We start from the raw sequence: 12671 nt of genomic DNA on the forward strand, positions 1-12671 counted from the left end.
CACTGGCTGCAGCCTCTTCAATCAAGGCTCTGGTAGCCTTCTCAGGCAGCCGGATGTAGGGCCTCGTGGGTTATCCCAGTGGCGTGCGTGCATTCAGCTCGTGGGAGCTGGTGGAAGCAAGGTTTGAGTCTGAAGGTTGCAGTGCTGTGCCAGGCAGCAGAAGGGCTGCTCCTTTGCTCTCCCTCCCTTGCCTAAGGGAGTTGTGATATGAGTGGAGCTGCTGCTGCTGCTTCAAGGTGTGGGCTTGGTTCCCGTTCCTGTTCTGCCTGCTGATGGTCTTTTACTGCCACAGACCTCCCAGTTCCTTTTCTGCTGCTGTTCAGAGGTGAGCTGCTCCCTGCCAGGTCCTGCCCTTGCTCCTTGTTATCACAGCAGTTAACTCAGTCTCCTCTGCAAACCTTCCTGCTGGGAGATGTGCTCCACTGCACCAGGCCCAGGGACTCGGCCATGCAGCAAAATCCACCAAGCATGTGGAAAGAGCTGTAAAGGGAAGTGAGGGGACTCTCCCACCCATATCCACGTGGCTACATCAGAAGTGCTTGCTCATGTGTGCAGCACAGCACTGAGGCGTGAATCAGAGAAGCTTCCCAGCTTCCTGTTCAGCCAGGCTGTCACAGCAGTCAGGAGCATCCCTCTCTGGGTCCTGCTCAGCATTAGTCTCTGCCTGAGGGGAATTGCCAGCTCATTGCCTGAATAAACTGCATGATTCCTTCTCCCCAGGTCTCCTGACATGCAGACTCATGCTTGTTATCCTTTTCCTGTCACGTGCCTTAAAAATACAGGGTGGGAGGGCTGCTGCATGGACGTGTGTTGTTAGGCATCCTAACACCCTCTGCTTGGGCTCTGCAGGATATCGTGACAGAGAGCAACCAGTTCGACCTGGTAGGCTTCATCCCGCTGCTGCGTGAGAGGATTTACTCCAACAACCAGTACGCCCGCCAGTTCATCATATCCTGGGTAGGTACACGGGGTGCCATGTGTGCCTGCCAGTCTGAACTCCAGGACGTTGTGTCCCATCAGCTTCCCATGTCCAGGCAAACTGCAGGTATCCACAGTGATGTGTGAGCTCCTGGACTTACCTCAGCAGGTTTTTAAGCCAGCAGAGTTTTTTACCTGCTTCTTTAAAAGGGCAGCTCCCTTGTCACCTTGTTGTTGCAGTCACAGTGACGTGGCACTGCGCTTCTGCCAGCCTGCTCAGGGCATTGTAGAAAGTACACTTAAAGTGTTGCTTGTATAAATAGACATACTGTGCTCTAGAGGTTACAGTCTCCCAAGGGATAGCGCTAGGCTGCTTTCCATCACGCAGAGGTGATGGAGCGATGTTGCTCTCCAGGAGGCAAGGGATCTCCACTTGCTCTCTCCTTTCTCTGCAAGGCAGGAGCTCTTGGTGCCTGGCCAGAGTATGGGGAGATGTGTTCCCCTGTGCTCTCTCAGCCATCCCAGGTCTGCCTGGATGCGTCTTGGTAGTCATTCCCGATCCCTGCTTTGTTTTGCAGAGCTGTGATTGGAAAGGTAGCACTGCTGCAGGCTGATTGCTTGCTTGCTGTGCTAGCTCAGCTGTTTCCCAAGATGGGCAACTCCACAGTGTCCTCTTTTTCTTCCCCCCCATCCCACACAGCTCAGCTCTGAATTCCTCAGTATCCTGCCAGATTTGTGCTGGTGATGTTAGTCCGCATCTCCAAAACTCACCTCTTCTTTCGTATTCCTCCCTGATCTAGATCCTGGTCTTAGAGTCTGTGCCTGATATCAACCTCTTGGATTACCTGCCAGAAATCCTAGATGGACTCTTCCAGATCCTGGGAGACAACAGCAAGGAGATACGGAAAATGTGAGTGTGGAGGCGGGCTGGGCATGAGGGCTGTGTGATGTTCGCTGTTCATCCATCACTTTTGCTATTGGTTTGCAATTCTTCTGTGTAACTGCAGTGAAGCTCCATGCGTGTGGTGGGAGACACATTGGCTTGGGCAGTGAATCAGTGTCTTTGGCAAGGGCCTCCCCCATCCCGTGACCATACTCTACACTGGGGGACAAACTGTTTTGGCTTGGTTGAGTTGTTGGCTTCCAAGCACCTGATGCCGGAGTCACAGAGCCTGGTGTGTGGTTCTGGGATGGGCATGAGCTCTCTGAAGAAACTTGCAGCATGACAGCTTCTCTTGGCAAAGCAGAGCTCCAGCCCAGCATCTCCTGGGTGAAGAAGAGAAGCAAGGATTGGGAGCTGGCTCCACAGATACTGCTGCTGGTCCCCAAGACAGAGGCATTTTGAAGTGCAGGAATGTCTGCATGTTCTCAGGGAGGTCAGAGGATCTTGGCATTTTGTGCTGGGAGAGAGTGGCTGGACTGGTTTTGTAGGGCATAAGTAAGTGGTGAGACCAGCCTGGGTCTCTCCTGCTGCCAGGCCTTTCTGCATCCTACCCATATCTCTTTTTTTCCAGCATCCCCATGTCAAGGAACAAGCACTGAAAGCTTTGGCTGTCACCTGCCCCCCTGCTCCTCATCCCAGGCACCTCCATATCCACAGAGCCTGTGTGGCGGTGGGGGAGTTGTGGGAAGCTGGGGGGGCCTCTGGGCTGCCATCACCTCTGTCCTTGCAGCTGTGTGCAGTCTGCTGTGGGGCAGGGTGAGCTTGTCAGCATCATCTTTCCTGACCCTGCTCCTGTGTGGAGACACTTCTGCCGTGCCACCAGCATCCTTCCATGTGCACCTGCAGAAGACAGTCTCCATAAGTTCTTCCTAATTGCTCTAAGGCAACCAAGTTCTGACCAGCTGCTCTGCGTCTCTACAGGTGTGAGGTGGCTCTTGGGGAATTCCTCAAGGAGATCAAGAAGAATCCCTCCAGTGTGAAATTTGCAGAAATGGCCAATATCCTGGTGATCCACTGCCAGGCGGCAGGTGAGTGCACAGGACCGGGCAGTAGCACCAGCCTCCTGATTTGTGGTGCCCACTGTAGATTCAGGCCAGGAGTTTTCCAGCAGGCTGTTCACCAGCTCAGTTGCTTGCCTTTTTTTTGTCACTGTGCATGAAAATTCTGCTAGAAATGGGGAACAAGCAGCTTTCCTGAAGTTGGCACAACTGCTTTTGTACTGCAGATCACACAGCCACAACATAGGTCTGGCATCCTCCAAAACAGAGGGGCCTAAAAGAAAAATATTTGGCACCTGTGGATATCCAGCACTGCTAGGAGGATCTCTGTAAGGTCTTACTGTAACCTCTGGTGGCATTTGGTGCATAGGTCAGATAGTTAAGGATGTGTGTGGTTGTGCCAGTGCTGCACTGTAGCTCCCATGGGTCTGCTGTATAGGCAGTGGCAGAGAGTCACAGCTGCAGCTGGATGTGTTTCCTCAGAAGGATCTTGTTCCCTAGTTGTGCTCATTAAGCTTAAACTGCTCTTTAAATGTTGCTCAATGGGAGTGGGTTTCTTGGGGGACAGAAAAGTATAGATAGACTGAGACTGGTTGTTCTTGATTCAACTGACTCCCAATGAATTTACACTGTTAAGCTTAAAATCTGGCCTTGCATCAGCAGAGTGCCTTGGCGGTGGTGCCTCTTCCAGAATTTGGGGAGGCTGTTAAAACCCCAGCTCTAGGAATGATGTTTGACCCAGATCCACAGCTGCAGTGGGTGGGACCAAAGAAATACCCTTATGTGTTGGGAAGCTTGACAGAATACTTGTAAATTAGGAAACCTGCATTAAGGGTAGAACTGGGGTAACTGAAACCTAATGATTGTGTTTAATCTCAAGCTCACTGCAGATTCAGGTCTTACTGATCTCCTCTGGGACTAAACTGTCCCAGATGAAGATCTCTCAGGATAGAGCAGAGGCAGCTCCCTGCTTGCAGGTGGTTCTTGGCCTTTGGAGCCAGTGCTGCCCTTTGCCTCACCTTTGCTTGTCCCATGTCTTCCAGATGAGCTGATCCAGCTGACAGCCATGTGCTGGATGCGGGAGTTCATCCAGCTGGCCGGCCGGGTGATGCTGCCTTACTCCTCAGGGATCCTGACCGCTGTCCTGCCGTGTCTCTCCTACGATGATCGCAAGAAGAGTATCCTTGTAACTCAGAGCTGCTCCCATTCCTGCCACAGCAACCCACAGGGAAGTGCCTGTTCCAGTGCCTGTTTCCTGCCCCTGGAGTGCAGGTCCAGGAGAAGTTCTCCCATCAAGTGCTAACACCCACACTGGCCCTTTGGATGTGAGGGGGGTTGCGGTAGCTGGGTGGGGCTGCAGTGGCTTTTCTGTGGCTGGCACCTGCCCATGTGTGGGACTGCGTGTTCCTTACACTGCCTTCACTCAGACATCAAGGAGGTGGCGAACGTGTGCAACCAGAGCCTGATGAAGCTGGTCATCCCAGAGGATGATGAAATGGATGAGGCCAAGCCATCAATGACTATACCAGCAGAGCCCACCTCGGAGGAATCCCTCTCCAAGCCAGAGGCAGTGACCACCGGTGAGTCTCAGTTGGTCTGGGCCATTAGAGGTGTGAGGAAGGTCAAGGGAATGTTCTCAAGAGAAGTTCTTGAGTTGATTTGGTGTCCTGAAGCAGCTCAGAGCACATGGGATCTCTATGCTTTCTTTGGAGACCTGTTGCACAGATGATCCTCTGCTGAGACAGACACATTTGTTGTAGTCTGCATAAGAGGGTGATTGCTCTGACCTGGAGCCCAAGTGGTGCTGCAGTGCTGCATGCCCTGGTGAGCATCCCCATCCTCTCACCATGCTCCCCTTCAACCTAGTCATCAAGTTGACCTGAAAAAGATAACTTTTAGTTTGGGAGCAGCTATCGTCACCCAAAGGAGAACTCAGAGAGCTGTGTTAGTCCTGGTAGAGCATCAACACGTGCATGGAGAATGTCTGTGGTGGGGAAGGGTTGAGAACAAAAAGAAGAATTTTGGATCCTTTCCAGATTCATGGTGCTCTCCAGACCATCTGGCAGGTATTGTCCCAGTCCTAAGATTTCCAGCACATAAAAGGCAGAAGTTTGCAAGTGGGATAGGAGACCTGAAGGAGGGTTCAAGTGAAAAGAAACTAAGTGGTCCCTATGAATCAATGCCTGGGAACAGCAGTGGTGTTAGCCCTCCAACATCCCTTGGATGCTGTTGTGCTGGCATGACTAAACGTTTCTTCTGGCACAACACATCTTTGTTGTCCAGGTGTATGAAATATGTGTTAGTGTTTAAATCACGAGGGCTGATAGGTGTTCTTCTAAAGCTGCACCTTCAGCCCGGTGCTCTCCTTATAACACGCCCACCAGTGGCTTTTGGAAAATCCTGCCATGAGAGGGAGCAGGAGGATGGGATTAAGACTGAAGGGTTTTCTTGTCCAACAGCAGCAGTGCAAGGCGGGGAGCTGCCAGGGGAGCTGCCGAGGCAGGGTGCGGCTGGCAGGGGTGGCAGTGCGGGCATGGGTGGCGTTTGGGGTGGCAGGAGGAGGCGGCAAGCGCGGAGGCAGCATGCAGGACAGCATTGGTGGTTCAGTGGTAGAATTCTCGCCTGCCACGCGGGAGGCCCGGGTTCGATTCCCGGCCAATGCAGTGCTCTTTTTCCTCCTCCTTTTTTTTATTTCTATCCATAATGTGGACCCAGGCACCTCAAAATACCAGTCTAAATAAGCATCTTAGTCTTCAATAAAGGTGCAAGAGCTTTCATTACCTAACTCTGTACAGGTTTTCTTACTAGAAGAGAGAAAGCAGAAAAATTTACTGCTGTAGCACAGCAGCAAAAACTTTTTTATTCCTTGTTTGTCCCAAGAATACCTTCTTGTATTAAAATTTGTCACAGAAGGGCTTTAAAATATCAACAGAAAGCTTAATTGCTTTATTCTTAGCCCCTCTGGTGTCAAATTGCACCTTGAAGCAGGCAGGATCAGATAAAACTGATGCCTTTCTATGAGAAACTCAGCTCTGCTGTCCAGGCATGCTGATGGAGTGATGTTGCTTGTGTGAGTAGAGGCTGTTGGCACAAGGGGGCACAAAGAGTCAAGTTCATCTTGTCATGCTTTGTCACCATGCTTGTAAGACCCAGTTTTAGCAGGGAGCAGAGGTTGGAAAGCTGTTTGAGTCACTTGGCTTCGACGTGGAGTCAGGCTGTGGCCAGGTGGAGATGTCCTGGGTTGGATTCTACCTTCACTGTGCGTGTGGTATCTTTAGGCATTGAAATCAGGGGAGTCAAAGGCAGCTCTGCAGTTCTGAGCTACTTCTTTAAGAATGGTTGAAACCATCAGCAGGATGTGTCTGGGCCTCTGTTACAGAGGAGGTGACCCAGTATGGGGCAGAGGTCTGAAGCTGTGCCCACTTGCATTTTGCTGGGTAAGTGCAGTTCTGTACTAGCTTGTCTGGCAGCAGGGAAGGGCTTGACAAGGAGTGTAGAATGCTTACTGTAGGCAGGAGGGATCCCTTGGGTCCCTGGACCCTCAGGCCATGACTGGTGATATCTTTGCAGAAGGTCATGCAGCTCTCCAGCCTCCCAGTCCTGCTGTCTACCTTCCCCATCACCCCACTAGCTGTGTCTCCTGTTTTTCTGCCCCCAGGTTCTCTGGATGCATCTGGTGACTCCAGCAACAGCGGAGTCTTCACAGTAACCAGGTAGGGTCTGTTTGTTGCTTCAGAGGGACTTGAGGAGAAAGCTTCTTAGGGTACAGACAATGACTGACAGATGCTGGGCTGGGAGACAGATGGGGGTCTCTTGGTTCCAGTAGGGTGGATGACTGGGGATGCTCTAGGAATTGCTTCTCTCTGGTGTATTTACACCAAAATGACTTGACTTTAGGATGAACTGAGGTGTTTCTTCCCCCAAAGAGACTGACCCAGTTCCATGCTGCTGTCTTGGCGGCCCACCATGGCACAGGGCTATGGGGCTGGACCTAGGGCTGCACAGGTCTTGGCCTCCTGCCAGCCTTGTGTGGCATTAGTCAGCCCTGCACCAGTTCTGTGCCCAGCATGATCTCTCCCAATACTTCATCTAAATCATCTCTCCTGCAAATACCTTTCTTCCCATCCAGCTGTCTGAATTGGGGGCCAAATCCATCTGTTCTAATAGCTTTCCTTTCCTCCTGCTGCCTGCAGTTCCTTTACTCTGAGGTAGTGAGTTCCAACACTTCATTGTGCTGATGCTTATTTTTATTTGTTGTCGTGATCCCCAAAATAGGATGCCTTGCTTTAGCTGCTTCCTAACAGCGTGATGCCCATCACAACACATCCCAGAGCAGTGCAAGCGTCAGCTTTTCAGGTTGATGGTCTGTACTCTCTGTTCCTTTTTTTGCACTTCTGCACAGCCCAGCTACTTCTTGGTCTTAATGATGCCCTTAATTTTTTTTCTCTCATGGAAGTACAGGTCATTTCATTTGCACCTAAATGTTGGTTTATGGTAGTTAAATGATTTTCCCTGGCTTTTTTGTGGTTGCTGTATCCTGACCCTGCTCGGCTCTTGAAGTTTAGCAAGTGCAGAAGTGGATGTGCATAGGGCTGAAATGGGAAAGAGGGTGGGGGAAGAAAAAGAAGAGGCATCGAGTCAGGAGGACAAGTGATAGCCATGGTGGCTCTGTGCTGAAGATCTTGCACGTGAGGGAGAGAGGGAGTGAAAACTGAAGAGGGACAGAAGCAGGGAGAGCTGGGATGACTTGTCCCAGTGTCACTGAGAGCCAGGAGAACAGCTGCTTGAGCTGAAATGCTCTGTCAGCACCTCAAGCACCAGGGAAAACCATCTGGGACAGAAGGCAAGACCCTCCATATCTCTAAGAGACCTGGTTTTGCAGAGGGGCTTTTTCTTGAGCCCTCCTAAGCCCTTTTCAGCAGGAAATGCCAGGCTTTACTGTGGGGTTTACCTGCCCTGTGCGACCTCTCTGCTGCTCCAGCGCTGGGACCTGAAACATTTTTGCCATGGCATCTCTTGTGAGGGACTGGCACAGGATTGGGGGGAGGGCTGTACGTGGCTGACGGGAGCCCTGGACATCTGCCTGGTGCTCCATCCATCGCTCAGGCTGTCTGGCTTGGCGCTGGAGCCGGAGGGAGGCAGGAGCTGGCACCCCTGGCCATCAGCAGCCATAATTCACACCGGGGAGCGGCAGCTGCCAGCACGCTGAATGCCCACTGGGTGTCAAGGCAGGACCGCAGGAAGCCGTTGCGTTGCTGGGAAAAGCTGGAAAGCCTGCAAACAGAGGAAGTTGCAGCTGCCTTTTAAGATGAAGTCACTCTTTGCTTCTGTTTTTGTTCATTCCGGCCCCCCCCCCCCCCGCCTTCTCCCAGCCTCCCCCGTCGAGCAAATGATGGAGCATGGCCCAATGCCAAGCATCCAGCTCTCACGCCCCTTCCCCTGCCCTCCCCAGCCGGCTGCAGAGGGACAGTGCTCCAGCAGCAGGGAAGGGAGGACCTTGGTCAGTGGGGGCAGAGGAGATCATGGCCTGGCGTCTGCAGAGGGCCATGTTCTGGGAAGGTGCCATCCAAGAAGATGACAAGGCGTGAATGCTTAATACATGGATGCTGGGCACATGCCTGTGGCTACAAACTGACACACTTGATCCTAAAACATGCTCCAAAATGCTTTCCAAGTATTTGCCAGCTTTACTTGGAGGGAGTTTCCTGGTGGCATCCACTAGGAAATGGAGACCGTGTCTGTGCCAAGACAGAAACTGGCTGCTGGGAGAGCCTGGCTACGCAGGGCTGGAGGGGTTTTGGGGTTCCCCATCCAGATGGGGGGCCTCACTTCCACCTTCTGCAAAAACTGTCACTGGAAGTGGACCAGAACCATGTTTCAAAGGCACTGGATCCTTCCTGTGGCCTGGCTGAGCATGCTGCTGCTGCATTCACTGGTGTGAGCCTGGATCAGGAAGGGGAGGTGGAAGCATGGTTGCTGGAGCAGAGCCCGGGCTTCCTTCCGTCGGTCTGAGCTGCCGCAGGAGAAGATCCAGATGTCTGTCCTGCGTCAATGGACCAAAACAGCTGGAAAGTAAGGCTCTTGTAACTGCATTGGTGTTTCAAAACAAGACCTGGACAGTTTGAGACAACTTCCTGCTGGTCCTACCAGGCAGAGGGTCAGGCACAGCTGGAAGCAGTCAGTGTTAGGCCGTCTGGGTGATGGGACAAGGTTGATGGGACCACAGTCCCTCACCAAACTAGATGAGGGACATGAAATCTCCAAGAAGAGCCTTTGTGGTACTTCCTGATGCAAGGAAGGCTTCATGCTTTAGGTGGTGGTCAGCAACACATAGACATGTAAAGCTGTGTGTTGCTCTGCAGAAAGGACAAGTGGCTGTCACGTGGCTGAACCACCCAAGCCTGCATTTAAACCAGGCTTTTGAATGTGGTAGTGCTTACTACAAGGCTAAAATAGCTGCTGCTTGTCTCATGCTGTAAGTTGCTGTACCCCCATGCCCAGAGCCTGATGCACCTTGAAGGTGCAGCTGGGGAACTCGTGGTGGTGGGAACACTTTGGTGGAGGGTAGGGATGGTGTTGGGTGCTCTGCAGTACCCGGGGGATGGTTGGCTGAAGAGGCAGCATGATGGCTTGCTTTGAGCTAAGGCACCAAGCCTGCCTTGGAATCCCATTCTCCAGCAGCTTGTCCTGCACAGCTTTTAGGTCCAGGGTGGCTCTTCCTGCCCTTCTTTCCAGCCTGGAGTGAGGAGATGGCTTCCCTTTGCTGCTCGCACTTCATGCTTGGGTGGCTGAGCTGGAGGGGGACCTCAGGCACGCTGCCCCAGCCCTTGTCACGGTGATCTACAGCTCGTTGGACTGGATGCCTCTGCCTAGACCTTGGCTTTATCATTTCCCTGGGAGATCTTGGAAACTGCAGTAAGCAGAAGGAAGCCGAGAGCACTGAAATGAGAGTGATGGAGGGCAAGAAAGTGACAGCTTGTGGGACCAATAGCAAAGCTATTTATGTCCTGGCTGCTGGCTCAAGCCCATTGAGCAGCACAGCTGCCAGCCTGTATGGGAGCTGCCCTTGTGACTTGGACCACAATGAAAGAACCTGGATATTTCCACCCTTGGCAAGGCCATTTTGCTGGGCTTGCCTAAAGGCTAGAGCCTGGCCTGGACCTTAACCTTGTCTGAAAATGGGGTCAGGAAAGCAGCTGGGCCAGGCAGGAGGCCAGGAGAAAGATGACAGCTCAGGCATTGGCAGAGAAAAGGTGACTGCTGAGGAGAGAGATGGCAGAAGCCCTTGAAGAAAGGGGAGAAGTGAGAAAATGGGTTGATAAAGGACATGAAGTGAAAAACATTGCTGTGGATTGAATGTAGTGGGAAAGTAAGCTCAGTTCTTACGCTGAAGGGTGCTTTCTGAGATGGGGGGATGTGCTGGGGGATGGGTCTTCTGCCCCACCACTGACCTTGAGCAAAGACTCTCAGTATCCAGAAGTAAGAGCCTGACACAACCCCCATCATTGCTCAATTTGCCCTAAAAACATGTTCTCGCTGTCACAGGCGAACGGCAGGGGCGGTGCCAGGGCCACACTCATCCTCCGGAGGAGAATCTGGGGTAGTGGGTTAGATGGAAGTGATTGCATCTGACATCTGCCCTGCCGCAGATGCCGGCGCTGGAGCCGGCGTTGCAGGCCCGGAGGATCACAGTAACGCAATGCCATTACTGCTGCTCCCGCTCCCTCCTGCCTGGGGATTAAGGAGAGCCAGGCCGAGCTGCGTGCCTGGCTCTGGAGCTGCAGCATGCTCGCCTGCTGCCGTAACCCCTGGAAAGGGGGTAGCCCACAGTAGTCTGGTGCCACTCTGTCCCAGAGGCAGAGGACTGTGGTTGGTGGGAGGTTTTTAGCCCAATTTCCCATGTTTGTCGGACCCCTCACCTTTCATGGTGGTGCCTGGCTTTTGTGCTGAGTAAAGGAACTGCTTCTCCACCAGCAACCCCCCCTAAAAGATTTATCTCGGCAGCTGCAGGCAGAGGGTAGCCAGTGAGGAGCTTTTCCCAGCTGCAATCCCTTCTAGTGGGAGCCGAGCCCAGCAGAGCCACAGAGCATGGCTGGGGCATGGCTGGGGACTGCCTGGCTCCAGGTCAGCCCGGTGCTCCCAGCCGCCTCTTGGGGTCTGCTTGGGTGGGTTTTGGCTTGAGCCACCCAGGCTCCACCCAGATGCTGCATCATGAGCAGTGATGAAGAAGGGGCTTTCACTAGTGATTTTGGCACAAAACAGATTGGAAATTGCTTGTAGAAGCAAGTTTCTACTGTGCTGTTAGAAGTCCAGCATCAGCAGACTTAACAGTTCTGTGGCAGCCCATGGCACCTCGCATCCCGTCCACTTACCTCACAGCAGCACGGAGCTGGTGTGATGTGACAGCATTAAAGCCACCTCCAAACTGCCCGGCTTCAGGCACCAATTCTCTGTGCTGTCCTTTTGGCCTCTTCCCTCTGAAAACATGCATTACCCTGATGTTTCTTTTTCCCCATCCTGTGCAGACAATGAGTATATTTGGTGTGGAGGTGTTACCGGGTCAAGGTTTCGTTCTCCTCTTCCGTCTGAAGCCTGGGAGCATGGCAGGCTGTGCAGCTGCCATGGGAGATGCTTTTGTAGGAAAACCAAATGCAGTGTTCATTCGGGCTGGCTTAAATGGACGGGGATGCTGCTCCCTTGGACATCTCTCCCAAACTCCTCATGCTCTGGGTCCCTCCTTCCCCTCAGTTCCGTGTGTCTGAGCATTTGGCCCTCGGCTGTTGTTTTCAACATCAAAGTGAAATGCAATTTGCAGCCTCCAGCATCTGTTACGTGAGGCAGATCAAGCAGTCAGATCCCCGCAGGGCTCTGAGGGGCTGCAGCCTTCTCGTCTCGCCCTTACAACGTGTGTCCTGGGGAAGATCAAATCCTATTAAGCCACAGCTCTACTTGCAAATTATACCGTGAGATCTGCCCCTTAGGATTTCTTATCAAACAAGATGCACGGCAGCTCTGTGCACACTGGAAAAATCGGCAAGAGCCTGGTCCAGCCTTGAATAATTCAGTAGCTTGGATATGAGAGGCGTGACATGGCTCTTGAGTGCAACCTCCCCTTGGTGGTCTTCTCCAACCATCTTGGTTCTAACCATTACCTCTCCTTAAATGAGTCTCCTGTGACAGGTACTTCCCATATCCTTGCTGTCAAGGAAGTGGGAAACCATCAGGTAGATTTCAGGATCACAATCAGAACATAAAAATGCCGTATCATGACAACTTCTGTTGGGGTCACCTGTCCCAATGCAGGTCCCAGCTATTTGGGAGAAAAACTGGAGGAGCAAGAGCTAAGAGTCTGCAGCAACCATCAATTTCTAACAGGCACAATGTCCTGGCGAACTAAGGGACTTGTTTCCTTTCGTCTCTTGTTTATGATGAAGGGTTATCCTGATCTTTTGGGAAGCAAGATGAAGGTCTCAAGACAGTGTTGTAGCAGAGAGCTGCATCCCAAACCCGCTGCCAGACAGGGCACCATCTGCAGTTGCCAGCCCAAATCCATTGGGATCAGTGGAACCTGGATGCCTTCATCAGATTGGAGTTTGAATACATGGGTTAATGTTCTCTGAAGCTGTTTGAGCGGGTCAGCCTTGAGGTGGATTCTGAATGGAATTTATGGATCTCTAATCTTTGAACCCCAAATCTGGCAACTGCAGTATGGACCAGTTTCTCACACAGACATGCTACTGTTTTAATTTAGAGTAGTGCCTTCTCATGCGTAGGTACCAGCTGTTTTGGGAAAAGTGGTAACCCTTAAAGCC

The 12671-nt window shown here is 52.2% G+C and overlaps 1 protein-coding gene and 1 non-coding gene across 5 annotated transcripts in view; both read left to right on the forward strand.

Annotated features, from left to right (window-relative positions):
• The window catches only part of VAC14 (VAC14 component of PIKFYVE complex), a 79458-nt gene that overhangs the window by 25348 nt on the left and 41439 nt on the right, over positions 1-12671 (forward strand). For all 4 annotated transcript variants that reach the window (XM_042027345.1, XM_042027344.1, XM_042027343.1 and 1 more), the window contains 6 exons: positions 850-957; positions 1719-1828; positions 2783-2889; positions 3903-4037; positions 4287-4439; positions 6518-6572. In XM_042027345.1, the coding sequence (XP_041883279.1) occupies positions 850-957; positions 1719-1828; positions 2783-2889; positions 3903-4037; positions 4287-4439; positions 6518-6572 (668 nt within the window). The remainder of the gene's footprint in view (positions 1-849; positions 958-1718; positions 1829-2782; positions 2890-3902; positions 4038-4286; positions 4440-6517; positions 6573-12671) is intronic.
• On the forward strand, positions 5452-5522 carry TRNAG-GCC. Its single transcript has one exon. It is a non-coding gene; the product is annotated as a tRNA-Gly (tRNA).

The sequence above is a fragment of the Corvus kubaryi genome, unplaced genomic scaffold (genome assembly GCF_017639235.1).
Source record: "Corvus kubaryi isolate FWS band 111438036 unplaced genomic scaffold, C.kubaryi_AGA036_p1.0 37300, whole genome shotgun sequence".
Taxonomy (NCBI): Eukaryota; Metazoa; Chordata; class Aves; order Passeriformes; family Corvidae; genus Corvus; species Corvus kubaryi.